This window comes from Erithacus rubecula, assembly GCF_903797595.1.
Source record: "Erithacus rubecula genome assembly, chromosome: 6".
In the NCBI taxonomy this organism is placed as follows: domain Eukaryota; kingdom Metazoa; phylum Chordata; class Aves; order Passeriformes; family Muscicapidae; genus Erithacus; species Erithacus rubecula.
This window is the reverse complement of record NC_136688.1, coordinates 16,669,179-16,687,730: the sequence shown is the minus strand read 5'-3', so window position 1 is coordinate 16,687,730 and position 18,552 is coordinate 16,669,179. Positions and strand designations below refer to the sequence as shown.

The 18,552-nt window shown below is 56.3% G+C and overlaps 1 protein-coding gene across 9 annotated transcripts in view; it reads left to right on the top strand.

Annotated features, from left to right (window-relative positions):
• The first annotated feature begins 2,825 nt into the window (after positions 1 to 2,825).
• The window catches only part of WT1 (WT1 transcription factor), a 33,742-nt gene continuing 18,015 nt past the window's right edge, over positions 2,826 to 18,552 (top strand). For 2 of the 9 annotated variants that reach the window (XM_079307768.1, XM_079307770.1), the window contains exons 1-4: positions 5,071 to 5,836; positions 9,742 to 9,864; positions 9,974 to 10,076; positions 15,578 to 15,655. In XM_079307768.1, the coding sequence (XP_079163894.1) occupies positions 5,446 to 5,836; positions 9,742 to 9,864; positions 9,974 to 10,076; positions 15,578 to 15,655 (695 nt within the window). In that variant the 5' untranslated portion in view covers positions 5,071 to 5,445. Of the gene's footprint in view, positions 2,954 to 3,725; positions 3,851 to 4,980; positions 5,837 to 9,741; positions 9,865 to 9,973; positions 10,077 to 15,577; positions 15,656 to 18,552 lie in introns of those variants that run through there. The other 7 variants (XM_079307773.1, XM_079307774.1, XM_079307776.1 and 4 more) reach the window with 6 other exon arrangements.

The window sequence follows — 18,552 nt, the reverse complement described above, 5'->3', positions numbered from 1 at the left end:
CCAAGCACTCCACAAATACTGCTGGAGTCCCCCACTTTTCTGGCAAAACTGCAGTCACCTCTTCCATTTCCCTGGGGTGTGCAGAAGGTGTTGAACAGAACTCAGGAGCTTTTTGGTTCTCTTCTGCTTTAGGCATCAGGCACATTGTCCCCACTGCTTGTCTTCTACACTCACCAAACATCCTCAGGCAGAGGGTGTGCTTGGCCTTCCCCACTGCATGGACTGACATCCTTAGGCACTGGTTTCACTGGGAACACCTGCCCTGCAGCCCTTTTAGTCAGGAGCTTACATGGATTAACTCCTCTGAGGTGTGTACAGTGAACAAAACCCAGTGAAAGGGGGTTTAGACCCTCAGCTAAGACAGCTGCTGGAGCCCTCATTTCCCACTGAGGGCAAGTGGGTGTCTTCACACAGGGCTGCAAAAGGGCTTTGCAAGAACAAAGGGAGATTTGGGCTTTGCTTTGCATTAGTGAAGTGTGTTTGTTAAAGAAGTAAATAGATAGATAAAAGGCGTGGATAGTTAGTGTTTAGGAAAACAGGTTCATGTCCAGTCTCTGAAGAAAATGGTAAAGGACAATTCATCTTTTGTCCCTATCCTGTAATCCCTACAGTCAGTGAGACCTGAGGCTGTGGGTGCCTTTCCTTACCCGTGTTTGTCCACTGCAGCTGGAGCCTTTCTAATTCTTTTGAATATATAAATGTTTGGTTTACATTTCCAGGACTTATCCATATTCAAAGATGTTGTTCCAGGTGGCTCAAAGAATCCTTTGAATCGGTGTCCGTGCCAGGTATTGTTACTGATGTGTTTATACATTATTATATTTAGAGTTCAATGGGTTCTGCATGCTACGACCTGGGAGTAATTAATTCCTTAAATCTCAGTTAACAGACACCCATTTATAATGCACTACATTTTAGAATACTTTTATTTTCTCGTGCTGAAATAATAATTTTATTACTTTTGAAGCCATTAGCAGAGCATATTACCTAAGAGCTTTTTCCCCCAAAATTTCTTTCGTACATAAATACAAAATACCTATAAAAATTCTATGCAATAGTTTTAGCTGCTCCATAAGCATATCCCATTGTATATTAAGACTTTAAAAACGTCACATACCCCAGATCAGAAAGATGTTACCGATACCCAGCTTTCCATGAACTCCTATTCACCAGAACCCCGGCGAGGGCGGGATACACAGGGATGCTTTATGGCCCTATACAACCCGGTGATTTATTCCGAGCCTCATCCTAGCAGCACGCTAATAAATTCCGCGCGGTACCTCGCTGCCGGCCAGCCCCGGGCACCGCCCGCAGGTGCGGGAGGCGGAGCGGGGCCGCCCCGCGGGTTGAACGCGGGGTCAGGGCCGCCGTCCCGGCGGGGCTGGGCCGGCCCGGGCCCATCAATTTCCCGTGCTCGGTGCCTGCGTCCCGGCGCGGCACTAATGCGGAACAAATTGAGACATATCCTCTCCGTAATTAGTTCCAGCGTTCCCAAGATTTACGGTACAGTAATGGCCCGGCGGTCTCGGCGCTGGGGAGGCTGCCCCGGCAGAGGGGAAGAACCCAGGAGAAGGGAGATGCACAGGACACCGCGGGGATTGTCACCATCCCCGCACCCGGGTCCCCGCCTCGGAGGGACGGCAGCGCCCTGCTCAGCAGTGCTCCTCTCCCATCAGCTGCATCTTCGCTTCTCTGTGCACCAAACCCCCCCTTTTTTACGCCCAGGGGATAAACAAAATGTCCTCTACGCAGCTCGAAAGCGCCCCGGAGCCCACGTCAGCCCGCACAGGGAAGGCTGGTCCCGCCTTGCCGGCGGCGCTCGCAGCGCTCCGCAGCTGATCGGGCTCGCCGGGATGGGTTCCTGCCCCTCTGCCCCCTGCGAGATGCTTCGGGGCTTTGTTTCTGCTGCTCTGGGCGCTGAAATAATCAAACTCTGATCTGCCCCCTGAGTGAAAGGAGACAGATCCCCCTGCGCGCTGTGAGCGGCGTGAGCAGGAGGGGAAGGGCTGGGGATTTATCTCTGTTTCAGTCAGTCTCGCCCACCTCCCAATCGCGGGGGGATCGTTTAGGAGTTTAGCAAGAATGACGGTCCCTAAATTGGTTAGCATGGCAGAGGGAAAACATCGGCTGAGGAGGTGTGGCAGCGGTGCGCAGGCTGATGCAGGTTCCCGAGCCCGTTTTTCTCGGGACTGTCACTAGAATAATCCTCCTCCAGCTATTGTTTAACCTTGCTGAGTATGCCTTCGAGCACAATCGAACGCTAAGCGTTATCAGGAATTACCATAGCTATGGAACAGCGGGCAAGGAAGCCTGTCAGAGTTTTGGATCGGGCCGTGTTTGGAGGGGACGGGGCAAAACGTTCCGGACCGCTCGGGTCTGGAAAGCGACAGAGGAGATGCTGTCCCTGAAGCGCTACCTTCTGGATTTGGGGTTGGCATCTCTGGGGAAGAGGCGGGCAAATGCCTCCTGCAAAGAGGGAGCAGCTCCTCTCGGCATGCCGTGCGCCCCCGAGGGAGCTGCTGCCCGCGCTCCCGGCCTGTGCTGGAGATTCCTCTCTCTCCCTGGCGCTGGCTAGATGAGAAGAGCTGAGGGAAGTGGCGCTGGCCGTTTCCCAAAAGTCCTCAGCCCATCCCTCAGAAGAGTCCGGGCTTTCCTCCCCTCCTCAGGCTGCCCCTCTGAGGATTTCTCCCGGGACGGCCCGGGACGCGTTGGCGGCGGGCGCGCTCCGTGCCGCGCACGGCTGAGGATAGCCAGGCAGGGAGCAGGTGCCGGCGCTCGGAGCAGGGCTGGGCTGGGCTGGGCTGAGCTGAGCTGGCAGCTCTGGTGTCCCCCCGGCCTCGCCAGCAGCCAAGGAGAGGAAGGATGCGCTAATGGCCAAGGGCTCGTCTTGTTTCAATGCTGCAAAGTGCGAGAGGAGAAGGTTTGGAAGGACTTCGGCAGTTCTTCCTCCCAGGTGGAGTAATGAAGAGCTGAGCGATCAAGAAAACATTTTTTTTTTTCTCTTTCGAGATGATTTATCAAGCTTGGTTATTTCAATAAAAGAGAAAAACCCCATGCTAGCTCGAAAAACAGCCCACTGCAGGAAACGCATTTTATTTTTGCTCCTAGAGAACTCTAGCTTTCATGGGAAATTAAATACCCTGCTTAGGCTGGCCAAAGACTTCCATTCTTTTATGTACGCTGTCCATGAGCTGGAGATGATAGAATCGATCATGAAATCGTTTAGGTTGTGAAAGACCTTTAAGGTACCGAGTTCAACCAGCCTCGTGTGTCGGTCCGTCCCCGAAACGAGCAAAGGCAGCAGCCGCCCCTCTCCCGATCCCGCAGCTCCCCGCGGGTGGCGGGCAGGGGTGACCGCGGTGTGCAGAGCGGGAGCCCGCGGTGTCAGCGAGGTCAGCGCCATCCTCCAGCGCGGGCACGGGCTGCCTTCACAAGCGCCGTCCGAGGGTGCTTTAGTTTGCGTGGATTCTGTAAACTTAGAGGATATTTAATATCAGCAAAAATAGTGAACAAATATTTCGAGCTTACGTTACACGTGGATATTTGTAACACATAGATGCATGCGTTAAAAGAGAGGTTTTGCAAGGGGTTTACCTGAAATAGTTTGTGAAAAAATAATTTTGCTAATAACAAAACCCGACTGTTATGACTAATTAGCTTTAAGAGAAAATGAAATTATACTTGGCTACTTCAATAACCACCTCTTTTAATTTCTTTTGTTGTAGCATTTACACTTTGAATCTCAAAACACCTCTTCAAGGCTGGCGATGCTGGCGACCTTTGATGCCGCGAGGGAAAGGAAACCCCGAGGTCACAGGCAAGACAAGGGGCTCGGCGTGTCCCGCGGCAGGTGAAGGTTTCACGGCGGCTCTGTCGCTGCTGTCGCTGTGGGGGTACGGGCTGAGCGCCCCGGGGGTGTCACGGGGCGGTGGCTCTGATAGCGATCGGTGACAACGCGCAAGGGACAGGGCGGCGGGGCAGCTGCGACCCGCGGGCTCCGCCAGTGCCCTGAGCTGGCAGCTGTACGAGCAGCACCCCGCATCCCCGGGGGATTATTCATCAGTATTTCTGAAGGAGGCGGCAGGATTCCCCTCCTTGCCCGCGACAGGGCAGCCGGTCTAGGTGGGCTCCCGCACCGCCAGAATCACGGCATCCCTCTCTCCCGGAGTCGATCCCAGAGCTGCCGTGTCTCCTGGGAGGAAGGACCGTCCGGGGATAACGTGTCCCTCCGGCCGCCGCCCCCGGGATGGACGCAGAGAACCCGCTGTGCAGGAGGCTGGAGAGGAAAAAGCGACTCCGGGCCTTCCCGGGAGCAGTGCCAGGTGAATCTCCCAAAAGCAGGTTACTCACAGCGCTGCTGTCCTACCCCGCCCGCCCAGCTGCTTCCTGGCCCTCGCACACAGGCAGGTCGGAGGAACAGGGCTAGGGCCGGGCACACGCCGACCTCGGGCCCCTTGCAAGCGATGCCCATCCTTTTCTGGCCGGTGGACCCCTGGATACCCCAGCCCTGCCCTCCAGGGACAGGCAGCTCGCACCCCGCGGGAGCTCATGGATACGCAGGTTCCTCCCGTAGTGGGAGAGGCACCTGGAAAGAAGCTTTCCCCTCTCAGGAACGGGGTCCGCCCGCCCCGGGTCGTGTCACTTCCCCCGGTTCCTGCAAGGGCGGAGGCTTCTCCGCGCGGTCCCCAGGGCCTGCGACCTCGCCGCCCTCGGGAATCCCCACGGACACGCACGGGACTGGCGGGGGAAGTCAGGCAGCACGTACTTACTGGCCACCTGGATCCCTCTAACAGTCCCGCAAGTCTCTCCTAAAGCGGGGAAACGTTAGGGTGAGATTTAGTGTCGCTCGCAGCAGAAGAAGGGTGGGAGTGATGTGTAGGGGAGATATATTCTCCCACAGTCACCTCTCCCCCTCCATCCCCGGCTGTCCTGGGTCTCCCCTCCCCCCCGCGCGTCTGGTCCGGCTGGGTTCAGCAGAGCGGGCTGTGGGCAGCCCCTCGGCGGAGGTTGTGTGAATGGAGGATCGGCCTGCCTGACTCCTCCTCCCCTGCAAGCGCCTCTATTTGAGCTTTGCAAAGTTAAGGGCGAGCAGGCATCCGAGGTGAGGCGTGCGCCTCGGCTGTGCCCCCCAGCTCGGACAGACGGACAATCGTATAGACAGACAGACACACGCCCGCCGCACCCTGCCGTGCGCTGCGAGCGGGTGCAAGCCCGGAGGCGATCCTGGAGAACAACCTTTCCCTGTCGCTGCTGCCGGCTCCCGCAGGGCTGGACCCGGGGAGCTGCGTCGCGGAGCAAACTTCCCCCAAAGGGCTGAGCTCGCCGGCCTGGTGCCTGCAGCCGGAGCCGGCCTCCGGCTTGGCGGGCAGGGGCCAGGTGTCCTGGGGCAAGTGCGGCCCGGGAGGAGACTGGCTGCCCGGCGGCAGGCAGAAGGTGTGCGAGCAGATGGGCTCCGACGTGCGAGACCTCAACGCGCTGCTGCCCTCCGTGCCGTCCCTGCCGGGCAACAGCAACTGCACCATGCCGGTGAGCAGCGCGGCGCAGTGGGCGCCCGTCCTGGACTTTCCCCCGGGGGCCTCCTACGGCTCGCTGGGACCGCACTCCTTCATCAAGCAGGAACCGAGCTGGAACGGATCGGACCCGCACGAGGAGCAGTACCTGAGCGCCTTCACCGTCCACTTCTCCGGCCAGTTCACGGGCACGGCCGGCGCTTGCCGCTACGGGCCCTTCGGCGCCCCGCCGCCCAGCCAGCCGCCCTCGGGCCAGGCTCGGATGTTCCCCAACGGGCCCTACCTGCCCAACTGCCTGGAGAGCCAGCAAGCCATCCGCAACCAGGGTAAGGGCCGCGCTGCCGGGCGCCCCGGGCTGGGGGGCGGCCCCCGGAGGCGCCCGCTCAGCCCCGCAGGGCCGCGCCTGCTGTAAACACCGAGGCCAGGCTTTCTCCGCCGCGGCCGAGCCGGGTTAGCCGAGCCAGCCCTGCCGTGCCTCTCCCTTCCCTCCCCGTGCGGCAGCCACGTCGCTCCGGGGAGCTTTAGGAGCCGCGAGTTGCTCGCCCCCCACCCCTCCTGCGGGGCAGCGGATGCAGCGGGCGGCTCAGCCAGGCGGGCTGGAACCCCCGGCCCCCTCCCCGGGTTGGAGCAGCCTCTCGCCTTCGCAAAGGTTTGTTCGGGCCGGAGACGGCACAGAATCCTGGAATGGAGATGGGGCCCGTGGCCCGAGACAATTCCCTCTGCGCATCTCGGGGGTGATGGGGTCGTGGCTGGGGTGAACCTCCAAACTTCTCCCTGAACCCGAAAAGCGCTGTCCGCACACTAGTGTGTACAATCCCCTTGTCGAGTTAACCGAGGGAGGGCTGAATATCCCCGGGCTGGAATGCACAAGCAGGGGCGCCTCGTTTCTTGTCAGCATCTCCGTGACCGGCTGCGCAGTAACTCCCTTCGGTCCGCGGTGCTCGCACCGTCCTGAGAAGCTCCCGAGATTGAACTGCCAATGGGTCACCCTCGTGTGGCACCGGGGTCGGCATCTAATCCCTTTTCTTCCAGTGCCTGCAGTATAAACATTTGCGGGTGCAAAGGCGAGGAAGAAGGGAAAAAAAGGGGCCAGCGTGTGGAAAACTTGTAAGAGACCTTTCGGGTTTCCTTCTCCCTCCTCCAGCTGGCCCCGGAGCGGCGGGGTGCCGCGGTTTGCCCCGCACTGCTCGGCCCGGGGGAATCGGAGCGAGGGGAGCCGGGCAGCCGAGGCTCGGGGGCCGGGGGATCGCCAGAGTGTGCGTGACCCTGCCGGAGCAGTGGCTTTTAGCGTGGGGTTTTCCCAGCTAAACCCAGCGGAGCTAAACCCAGCCCGCAGCTCAGGATTGCTGTGCCCCGCGGGGACAATCGCGTACCCACGGAGGGGCTGGACCGACCGTCCCGGGCGATTTGGGCGAGGGGCAGAGCAGAGGCCGAGGTCGGGGACGAGCTCGGTGCTGGCCGCCGAGGGGTGGCCCGAGGCCCGGGCGATGCTTGCAGCGAGGGCCGGGGGTTGTTCAGCAGCGTGGCAGTGTCGGTGTCGCGGTCCCGGTGCCACCTTCGAGCCCCGGCCCCTGCCCCTGTTCGCCCGGCTCTGGGCTCCAACTTGGGGAAGCGCAGAACGGGGCTCCTGGGCCGTGCTGCCGATCCCGGCTGGGGAAATGGGATCAGCTCATCCCTGGAGCTGGGGAGAGGCTCGGCCGCGCCGAGGCCCCGCAGCCGCTGCGTGCCCCGCGGGGTCCCAGCTCCAGCTGAGGGATGGGACACGAACGGCCCAGATCCCGCCGGGACAGGGACTCTGACAGGCACTTTTGAAGGGACACGGAGGGGATTTATGATCGCTGGGTGGAAATAGCGACGAGAAAACGGAGAGAAGGGCGAAGGAGATAAACTCGAGTTAGCGAGGGACAAAATAGCTGCTACCACGCGCAGTCCTGGCGTCCGAGTTTACCCATCCCGAGGAAAAATGGAGCCTTTAAGGCCCCAATACACGGAGCCCATGCTGGGGGTCCCACACACCCGCACACAGCCGCACCTGTGCGGGCCGAGAGCGCACCGAGCCCTCCGCACAGCCCCGAGCATCACGGCCCAGCAGGAGCCTTGGGACGGAGCAAAGAGAGATTCGGCAAGGGGTGCTTGGCTTTCTTTTTCTTTCTTTCTTTTTTCCTTTTTTTTGGGTTTTTTTTTTTTTTGTTTTTGTTTTTTTTTTTTTTGTGGATGGATAAAATGTTTTTTTCTTTGGCTCTCCTCAAGGTTGAACTCCTTTTTGTTTTTTTTTAGACGGTTCCTCCGACCGTGGGAAAGACGCTACCTTGGCTCTGCGATGACTTTTCTGCCAAGTCTGGGATGGGGTGGGGGATAGGAAACTAAGGCTTTGAAACCTCTGCCCAATTTTCCTCCTCTCGTTTGCCTGCCTCTTTTATCCAGCTGGGCTCCTCCAACAACTGGATGCCTCCAGCGGGCCCCGTTCCCCAGCAGATGTACAACTTTCAATTATTTTCAGCACATTTTAATCAGGCCTAGTTCTGATAACGCCCTAATTAAAGAGACCTCACTATCGGCAGCTCGGTTCAGAACTCAACTTTCTTATCACATTCCTGAAGCTTTGGGTCAGGCAACACCGGAAAATGTGGCCAAAACCTCGTCCTGCTCCGAGCTGAGTTTTGAAGGTCACCGAAACTCTGTGGCGGGCCAAAAGTAACGTAGAAAGTGTCAGTGTTTTCTGAAAGTTAAAAAGGAGACACAGGGAAACGGGGAAATGGGAGTTGAAGGTTGAGCCTCTACCCTGGGGGCTGAGGGAGGAGATAAGGAGCGAGAAGCAGCTGTGGGATGGGAGCCCGTGAGGTACCGGCCTGTCAACGCTGCCCGCGGCCTCGCCGAAGGAGCTCCGCTCGCAGGGTCGGGGGGATGCGAGAGACATTTGGGGAACAGCCCAGCCCCATTCCCATCCCATCCCCAACCTAAGGGCCGACTTAAAATCACCGCCAAGGTGAAGGTTTTAAAGTCTTCTGGAGTATTTTCATTCCTGCTGTGGCTCCCACCGTTTCTCCCGCGCAGGTTAATGAAGTCCTGTAATGTCTCTGGATCCAGCCTGTCGGCAGAGAGAATACAACGGAGAAGCAACATTCGAATCCCTTTGCTGCCTCTCTATTTTATCCTCTCTGAAACCCACTGTGTTCACGGATCGTGGGTGAAGCAGAGACCTGCCCAGCGCCGAGCACCCGGCAGCGAAAGGAAACTGAGACAGGAGCCTGAAAACAGCCCCGAGTGCTCCCTCTCGGCTGCCAAAATCACTCTCCAGCCGCACGCCCCATCCACACGGCCCGTGTTGGAATATGCGGGTTCGGGGAGAGGAGTGTGATGGAGAAAGCGCTCGTAGTCCCTTTGGTTTCTTTCCCCTGCCCGCGTCGTACTTTTTGTTTTGTTTTGTTGGGTCTTTGTTTTGGTTGGGTTTTTTTGTTTTGCTTGGTTTTGTTGTTTTTTGGTTTGGTTTTTTTTTTTTTTTTTTTTTTAAGAGTGACTCTCGGAGGAGCTTGATTCTCGGAGTAAATGCTGATGAGCCGAGAAGCCTCTGAGATAATATTACTTTGTAATTACTTTTTTAGCTGAAGTTGTTTAGCCAGCTCCAAGTCATTAATGAAAGTTGGTGTCCAAGCACCTGATTTACGATTCCGTGCCGGCCCGGGGTCAGCAGAGGTGGTCTCTTTCCATCTGAATCTGCTCGTTGAAACAAAACAGGCTGTTTATTATTTTGGAGGGCAATTTTCGCTGAAAGGAGGAGTTTTATTTTTGCACGTAACATTCCGCCGCTTTATTGCAGACTCTTCAGAAAGCCGCTCTTACCAAAATAAAAAAAGCGCAAGATTAAAGGGTAACTTCTAACTGGAAGCGCCAGATGAGTACACTGAGCAGATGGGAACCTTCCTCTTTTAATATGAGCAACAATTAATGGAAACATCTTTTTTATTGCCGAAGGCGATCTGTTCTCTTAAACACGAACGAGACTTCCGACTTTCCGCGCCTCTCCCCGCAGAGAGATGCTCGAGTGCGGAGAGGGCGGTGGCGGAGAGGCCGGGGGGGCTCGGGGAGCCTGGCCCTGTCCTTGTCCTCGCCGTGGGCAGCAGCCCCGCGGGGGGATCAGACACAAAGCATTCCGAGCCGGCGGTGCGTGGCCATGAGCCCCTCTCTCCCGCTCGGCGGAGCTGCCCTAACCCCGCTCTGCTCTCTCCGCCAGGTTACAGCACCGTGGCCTTTGACGGGACCCCCAGCTACGGCCACACTCCGTCCCACCCCGCCGCTCAGTTCACCAACCACTCCTTCAAACACGAGGATCCCATCAGCCAGCAGCCCTCCCTAGGTAATTCCTGCCTCCGGGCCAACCCGCAGGGATCCTCGCCGAGCTGCCCAAAGCTGCCCCTGGAGCCCCGTGCCCAGCTCAGGGTTGACTCTGTGCTCTCTCTCCGCAGGGGACCAGCAGTACTCGGTGCCTCCGCCGGTGTACGGCTGTCACACGCCGACCGACAGCTGCACGGGCAGCCAGGCGCTGCTGCTCCGCACGCCCTACAACAGGTACCTCGGCCGGCGGGGAGCTTTGCCTGCCCTCCGTGTGCGCGGGTTGCTGCTGGGACGAGCTCTCTCCCCCGCCTGCCGCTCAAACAGCTTCTTCTTTACATAAGGAAACACATTTATCCTTTCCCTCCTCAAAAACAAAACAAAATAACCCCAACCAAACACGAAAAAAAGAAGATTCGCACTTAAAACCAAAACCATGCCAAGGCTAAACCACCTCAGCCCCCAAACAAACTAACAAAAACAAGGAAAGCAACAACAACAAAATTTTAAAAACCCAAACATAACGACATCCCCAAAGCCCCACAAAACGAAAAAAGGTGTAGCGGTCCCCGCTGTGTCTTAGGAGGTTTCCCGGGCCGGTTCCCCCTCCCGAGCCGGGGTTGGCGGCGCCGCTCGGCCCTGGCGGAGCATCCCGGCGGGGCGGGAGAGCCGCGCTCCGGCAGCAGGTGCCGGCCACCTCTGGGAAACGGGAACCGGGCTGCCCGCACTCCCTGGGCCTGTCCCGGTGAATGAATTTGGGGTTTGCCCTTAGCCGCAGTAGGGGGGAGAGCCCCAGGCTGTAGGGCCCCCGCCTCTTCTCAGCTCCTGGCTCTGGGAGTTCCCGAAGCTCTTCCCCGGGGCCGGGAAGGTGTGGGAATGCTGGCTGGTGAGCAGCAGCCATGGGCAGAGCGTGGTACAGGCGATTAAAGCTCAGCTCCGTCCAAGGGCTTCGTCTGGCAGGCCAAGAGCCGTTCCGATGGCTCCCAGGAGTGATAGGAGCTGGACTGCGGGGAGGTTATTTATTGAAATGGGGGCAATAAACCTATCGGATTTCCTTGCTGGGAGAAAGGTGCGTCTGGAGCTTTGCTGCGAGCAACGAAATCTCTTTGCCAACAGACGGGCCCGTGGCAAGCGCGGCTTCCAGGGTTGTTTGCTTTTTATTCTCGGTCTGACATGGGGTCTGGGCGTTGGAGTTTTACAACGTGTTTAGTGAGTAAAAGAAGTTCCCCAAAATTTATTCCTCAACTTTTTGTGAACTTGGAGCCAGTCCCGTATCTTGGAGTTGCTAAGTAACTCTCGCACACAAAACAATGTGCCGCTGCGAAGGAAGCCGCGAGCGGCTCCTCTCGTAGGCCGCTTATATCACCTCAGATTAATCGACACTGGACGTGACAAAACAAAATTCTGTCACTTCCAGAAGCCACTTCGCTAATGAACGTGAGTTGACGTCAAGGGAAGGAGGGAATGAGGTAATGAAGGAAGGAAAGAAGCCTATCCAGAGAGATTAGCTTGCAGAATAATTGGCGGGGCGAACTCCTGCGCTGAAGTGCCAGAGATTGCTCCCCGCTCAGGGAAATCTATAAATATGGTTTGGAGGAGGCTTGGGGAGGGCAGCTCCGAGCGGCCGCGGGCAGCTGCCGCGTTCCCCGGTCCCCCCGGGCCCCGGGGCTCGGCCTCGCCCGCTCCGGGAAGCGGCAGCACCTGGAGGTGTGATTCCGATAGGAGATTGCTGATAGTGTGGAGAACTCTCTCTTCCATGTGCCTCCGCCGAAGCAGGGTGAGCACAGAGTCGCCTCCCTAACGCGGCCGCCTCCCACCCAGCGCTGGGGGTCCCGCACCCTGCGCCAGTGGGCAGCGCTGAGCCACGGGGGCGATTTCCTCCCGACCTCAGCCCTGATCCTGCCCTGCTCCCGGGGAGGTTCACGGCTTACTCCAGTAAGATAAGGATTTAAGCCTTTAAACCTCTCAGGAGCCAATATTGGTGTGTGGGGGTGTAAGCGAGGCAGAGCTCGTTCCACGCCGAGGGCAGCCCCAGCTGCACAAAGCCTGCTCCCGCAGCGAGGTCCGCACAGGTGGCCGAGATCGGGGCGGCCTCTTCTTGTCCCCTGTTGAACACGTTCAAAATCGCCTGGAAAATGTGCTAAGGAAAGTGGATGAGGCGTTGTGGTACAGGAACGGGCGGGACTCATTTGCCACATGGCCAACGCCCTAAAAACAACCGCACTGTCCTTGTCCATATTTATCTTGGTTTGGCAAAATAGTGATTATTATTTTTTTTTCCAAGACCGTACTTATTCCGCACTTCCTTCTAGAAGATTTCTTCTGCTTTTCGCAGTTCGGGTCAAGTCCGACAGCTCTGCTTTGTCAAGTGATTGCTCGGTCCAAGTGCCGGGGCTGGCGACCGTGCCCAAGCCCCACTGCGTACACGGCGCTTTTTGCGCGGAGCGCTCAGAGAATGAGCGCTCAGAGAATGATGCTGAGCCCCGGAATGCGGGGTTTGTAGGGATGGTGCTCAGCCCCGGAATGCGGGGTTTGTAGGGATGGTGCTCAGCCCGGAATGCGGGGTTTGCAGGGATGGTGCTGAGCCCCGGAATGCGGGGTTTGCAGGGATGGTGCTCAGCCCGGAATGCGGGGTTTACGGGGATGATGCTCAGCCCCGGAATGCGGGGTTTGCAGGGATGGTGCTGAGCCCCGGAATGCGGGGTTTGCGGGGATGGTGCTGAGCCCCGGAATGCGGGGTTTGCAGGGTTGGTGCTCCGCCCGGAATGCGGGGTTTGCGGGGATGATGCTCAGCCCCGGAATGCAGGGTTTGTCCTTCCTCGCTCCGGCTGGGGACAGCAGGCGCTCCCGTTCTCCTTTAGCACGGGAGAGGAGGGGATGTGGCGGAGGAGACGAGGCCGGGGACGGGAGGTGGCGTTGCCTCTGTCCCCGGCGGGATGCGGCGCCCGGTGTTTCGCTGCACCGGCTCCTCTCTGTGTCTCCCGGGTTTGTGGTCCCTCGCCCACTGCCCCAGCCGAGGCTGCGGGTCCTCTCCACCTTGCAGCGCCTGGCAGGGCTGGCCATCCCTCCATCACCCCATCCCGGATCCGCCGCGTCCAGCGGGACCCGAGGGATGATGTTTCGGCGGGCAGGGGAGGAGGGAGAGAGCAGAGGGAGAGGATGCAGAGGGCGTCACCTCCACCTGATGCTCTCGTTTCCCCCTTATCCCCATCTCCCCAGCCGGATACGAGGGACCTTCCCGACTCCCTCGCTCTCGGCGGGGCGCGACCCCAGCCCGACCCGCGGGGAACCGAGCCGGGTGCGAGTGGGTGTGGGCAGGAGGGTCCAGCCCGTCCGCAGCGCGGGGCTCAGGGAGCCTCGCCTTCTCTCCCGCACAGCGGCAAAGTCGGGAAGAAAGGAATGGCTGAAATATCGTAATTCTTAGGCTGGAAGCAAAACTATCTCTGAAATCTCTCGCCCCGGCTCTCTGTTTATGGCCGGTCCCTGCTGTGTCAGGAGCCCCAGCGGCTGGTCTCTGGACACGGGTGACAAACCCACGCAGATCGCAAATCGAGCGTTTGTGGGTCCGTTTAAAATGGTGATGTGAACTTTTCTACCTCGCGCTGTTTAATGTAGTAAACATGCTCGATGTTGAAAATTTACTGTGAGTCACACTTGCAAAGACTTTAAAAGTGGAGGAGTCTCGGTTCAGATTATAGCTCTTTCTGTGCAGAGGTCAAGAACTCGGTAATACTGCAGTGCAGGCCAAAACAAACTCTATATGATCTACTACTGGTTTCCTTTTAAGTTCCCTTTTTGCTCAGAGTTGACTTCCTTTTATTCCACTCCAACTTACATTAATCCCCGTTGTAGAAATGTTTTTCCCCCCCTTCCTCTGGTTTCTCTTTAAAAGCATCTTTGTAATGAAAATAAGTTATTTTTAGTGTCTTCTTTGTGGCCGCTCGAAGGGCCAAGGATTCAGATTGGAATCAGAGCAGGCATATCCCTGGAGACCCCGCTTTCCTCCTCCTCATTCAAACCCCATCCAAAGCCGAGATTTTGAGCGGAGCTGTTGGTTCCATGAGATCATCTCACGGCACTGTCAATTATAAACCATGGCGGGGCGTAAACGGCGTTAGGGACGCCCTGCTCTCTGTCACCTGTCAGATGTGAGATGTTTAATCCGAGCCACTGCCCGGTGGCCCCGGGGCAAGCGGCGGCCGGCGGGGCAGCTCTTATCTCCGGGTTTAGGGGGCGCAAAGCCCGGCGGTGCCCACCTGCCCAGCGCCGATTTAGCCAAAACTCCGGCAATCCCGGTTTTTTCGAGATTAAAACCTCGCAGCTCCGTGGCTCAGCACCCAAGGGCGGCACGGAACACAGTGGCTGCGAGCTGTGACAAGATGAATAAGTGTATTGCTTTATGAAAAAGCAAAGGGGGGGGGGGGGGGGGAAAGTGGATATTGTGGGGGAGGCTCTTATAAATGAACTGTCAAGCGAAGGAAAGTTAAAGGGAAATCTCCTGCTGTAAATGCATCGGGCGGGCACTTCTAATAAAAATCAGGGTCCTGGAGGAATTAATTACAGCAGCATTACAGGAAGAATTCGTGGAATTGCAAAACGTAGTTGGCACAGACCAGCACGGACTGCTATTGCAAATGGGGAAACTGCAGGAGAGTTTAACAATTCCTGAGCTGATATGCAGGACATTGTAGTAGCATAATAGCACTTCAGACACACTAATGAATAATAGTGTCCACTGATACTGACAAATGATATTACGCATACTTCGAGATTGAAGTCACTTAATTTGTTTCTATATGCAAAAGCTTCCCACTGGATTCTGACTTTTTTAGGTCGCTTCTACCTGCGAAGGAGAAGAAAAAAAAAATACCTAATAACAAGATGATATAAATTCACCGCGTAAATCCTGCGAATTTAGGTGTAATTAATCAGCGCGGAGACTGGCGTTTACTGCTCCCCGGCATCCATCACAGCGCTCGCAGCGGGGCAGAGGAGCTGCGCTGCGGGGACAGCAGCACCTGCCCGGGCTGCGGAACCTCCCCGGCACCGTGGGGACCTGTCCTGCCGGGAGAGAGCTCCCGGTGCTCCCGGTGCTCCCGCCCGCATCCCTCCCCCCGCACCGCGTTTGCGGCTCCGGGCGCGGAGCGGAGCCGCGGCTGCGGCTCTCCCCGGGCTGCCCGCCGTGTGTACCGGCGGGGAGAGAGCCTGCTCCAGCGGCGAGCTGCGTTTATCGCTCAGCCACTCCATTTTTCTCCCGCTTGTCAAGCCCCTCTATGTAGCAACATCCATCACGAGTCACGATAGCTGTTTCACTCCGTTACCCACGTGGTCTCTCACACTCCTGGTTAAAACAGTTAACAGATTTGACTTTTAAAAACAAATAATCCCTCGCGTTACCCCTCCGGGCTGCTTGTATTCGTTTCATTCGTTTCAATGTGTCAATATCGGATATTATTTTTCGGGAAGGAAAAAATTTTATGTTTCTGTTTCCAGCTCTTTGCAAATCGTCAGGCTTGCAGATTCAAAGTGTCTTTTCGAGCAACAGATTTCCTTTTCTTTAATTTCCTTTTATTTTTAGAAATTCATAATGCATCCATAAAAGGGATTATATACATTAAATCCACTTTTTACTGCTACGCATTTAAAACAAACAGCAAACAAATTGTTGATATTCTGATGTTTTGGTTTATATTTGATAGCTGCAAATTTAGTTCTAATTCTACATCTTTTCACTACAGTGACAATTTATACCAGATGACCTCACAGCTTGAATGCATGACATGGAATCAAATGAACTTGGGATCCACACTGAAAGGGTAAGAAGATTTATTCTCTTCTAGCCTGTTGCCCTAGCGAAGCTGCATTTCTGAGCTAACTTTGTCTTGGATTTTATCATTTAATCCGCTCATTTGCACCAAAAAAACTGCTGTCCGGTCCTGAGAGTGGCTCATCACCTGGCTGTATTTGCCGTGTTTTTGATGATCCTTGCCCAGCCCGGGCGGAGGGTGGGGCTGCTGGCTGGAGCGCAGCTCTGGGTGTGCCGGGGGCTCCGGTGGCCCCGGGCAGGGCAGGGCAGGGCTGTGTCCATTCCCGGTGCCCGGGCCCCTCCCGGGGGGGCAGCCGTGGCCACTTCGCGCTCTCCTCCTTGAGCCATCGCCTCTTCCCTTTCCCTGCCTTCTCCAGGCGTCCTCTGTCCCGGCCCTGCCGCCTCCGGGCTTCCTTCCTCCCGGCCATTGTCGCCCTCCCACCTGCCGGGAAGAGGCTCCGGCCCGCCTCCCCCGCGGGGCTTCCTGCGGCCGGCCGGGCAGGAAGGCTCCGAGGCGCCGCGGGGCCCCGCCGGGGTGGCGGCCGCTGCAGGGCGGGCAGCGCTCCGGGGCGGGCGGCTCCATCTCCGCACCCTCCGTGCGCGGTGCCGCCAGCGGTTCTGCCAGGGCCGGGCATCCCCCAGCGGTTCTGTCAGAGCTGAGCATCCCCCAGCGGTTCTGTCAGAGCTGAGCATCCCCCAGCGGTTCTGTCAGAGCTGAGCATCCCTCAGCGGTTCTGTCAGAGCTGAGCATCCCCCAGCGGCTCTGCCAGAGTCGGGCATCCCCCAGGGGCTCTGCCAGGGCTGAGCATCCCCCAGCGGCTCTGCCAGAGTCGGGCATCCCCCAGCGGTTCTGCCAGGGCTGAGCATCCCCCAGCGGCTCTGCCAGGGCCGGGCATCCCCCAGCGGCTCTGCCAGGGCCGGGCATCCCCCAGCGGTTCTGCCAGGGCCGGGCATCCCCCAGGGGCTCTGCCAGGGCCGGGCATCCCCCAGCGGTTCTGTCAGAGCCGAGCATCCCCCAGCGGTTCTGCCAGGGCTGAGCATCCCCCAGAGTTTCTGCCAGGGCTGAGCATCCCCCAGCGGCTCTGCCAGAGTCGGGCATCCCCCAGCGGTTCTGCCAGGGCTGAGCATCCCCCAGCGGTTCTGCCAGGGCTGGGAACCTCCCGCGGTTGTCCCAGAACTGGGAATCCCCCAGCGCACCCGGGAGCCCCGGAGCTGGGGCGTTCCCACATCCTCACCTCGTCCATCCGCTGCTGTGAGCGGCAGAGCCACCTTTGGATCAAAAGCCAGGTTGCCTGCTCTGCTCAGAGTAAATAATTCACTGCTCTGAGGAGATAATTTGCTCTGAAAACTCCCCCACTGAAGGCAGGTATTGCCAGCTCTGAGATGTTCTCTGTGTCCAAGCATGTGCAGTCTCGAGAGAGCAGCAGGAGAGGCTGATAAAAGCCTGCACAGATCTCTGCTTCCATGTGGTTGTCCATAGATGTGAAAATCTTGTTCAAGATGGACTTTGTGTACACTCCTGCACTGTGATAATGGAAAGAAATATTATGGGTCTCCTTGTAGCTCATAAAGCAATAGTGTTTGAAGGTTAGAGGGAGCAGTGTAGTAAACTATCTGTATTGAAGTGGACAAGGGAATTGAGCCTGAAGAAATCTGTCAAGGAGCTTTCTTCTGGTTAAAGATCCCAAAATCCTACAGCTGTGTACAGCTCACTGTCTTTGCTGCTGATCCCTTCTTTTTAAAGGCTATTTCCTACTTTTCTTTTGTAAGTCTTTTTGATTTCCTCTTGAAACTGTACCCTTTAAAGATCAGTCATTGCAATATTAGACACTGTTTTGTCTCTTCTGGAGAAAATATCCTGCAAAATGGAGAAACACATCAACCTTGACTGAGGTCCAAGTTATTAAAGCAAGGAAGAGGTTATTCTTTGGGGAACTCAGTGAAACAAAAAAAGGCACAATAGAAATATTAAAGGAGTACTGAACAAAATAAATGGCTTCTTACTTGTCCAGGAGTCAGACTGTTAGGAGTGTAAAGTATGTGACCTAGGATGCATGGAAAAGGGGAAAAGAATCAAGATGAATGATCTATGGTAAAACAAAGCTGAAAGTTTTGGTATAGGCCAAGATTGTAGAATCTGTGGAAAATCAGTGCTAGACATAGCCTCATCACTGGTAACATGAGCCAAAATAGTTATCTGTCTTTTCTGGCTGAGAGTTACAATACACAGTACCTCCAATCTCAGTTGCCATGAACATAAGGTATTCTTCCCAAGATTTACATCTTTAAAATATATGAACTGTTCATAAGTGATTCCCAGGCGTTTAGTGTTTCAGATGCTTTTCTCCATCTCCTAGTTGTAATTTAAGAATTTTGGAGTCAATCTTCCTGTTGAAATATGGAGCTTCTAGATTCTGTCCAACGATGACAGTCCCTGTTCAGCTCCTTGCCTTCAGTTCTCCCCAGCACTTCTTCCTGGCTTCAGGGAGACTTTTGCACATTATAAGAAGGAAGAAAATGTTGCCAGTAAGTTCTGCAAATAGTTAGAGAACTCTGCAGTTGCATAAAACTTACAGGTCATACACTTTATACTTGACAGCAGACCAGGTCAGTAGCTTCCTTTTCTGGGTTCATGTTTAGCATAACTTTGACACACTGAAATGAAGTTTTTGCAGTGCAATTTAGGTAGAATTAGTTGGCAGTTTCTGTGCTGAAGTTGTCTAGCAGTTTATCTGAGAGCATCCTGCTTCTAGCTCTTTGCAGCCTTGCCAATATTTGAGTGATCAGCTCCAGAATCTCCTCAACCGAGATTCAAAGTTTGAAATTGGGCAAAGAATACTGTCAGGTGGCCAAAGCTGTGTCCTTTCCAGTCATTGTGAAAACCATTCCCATTGAGTTGCAAGCTTA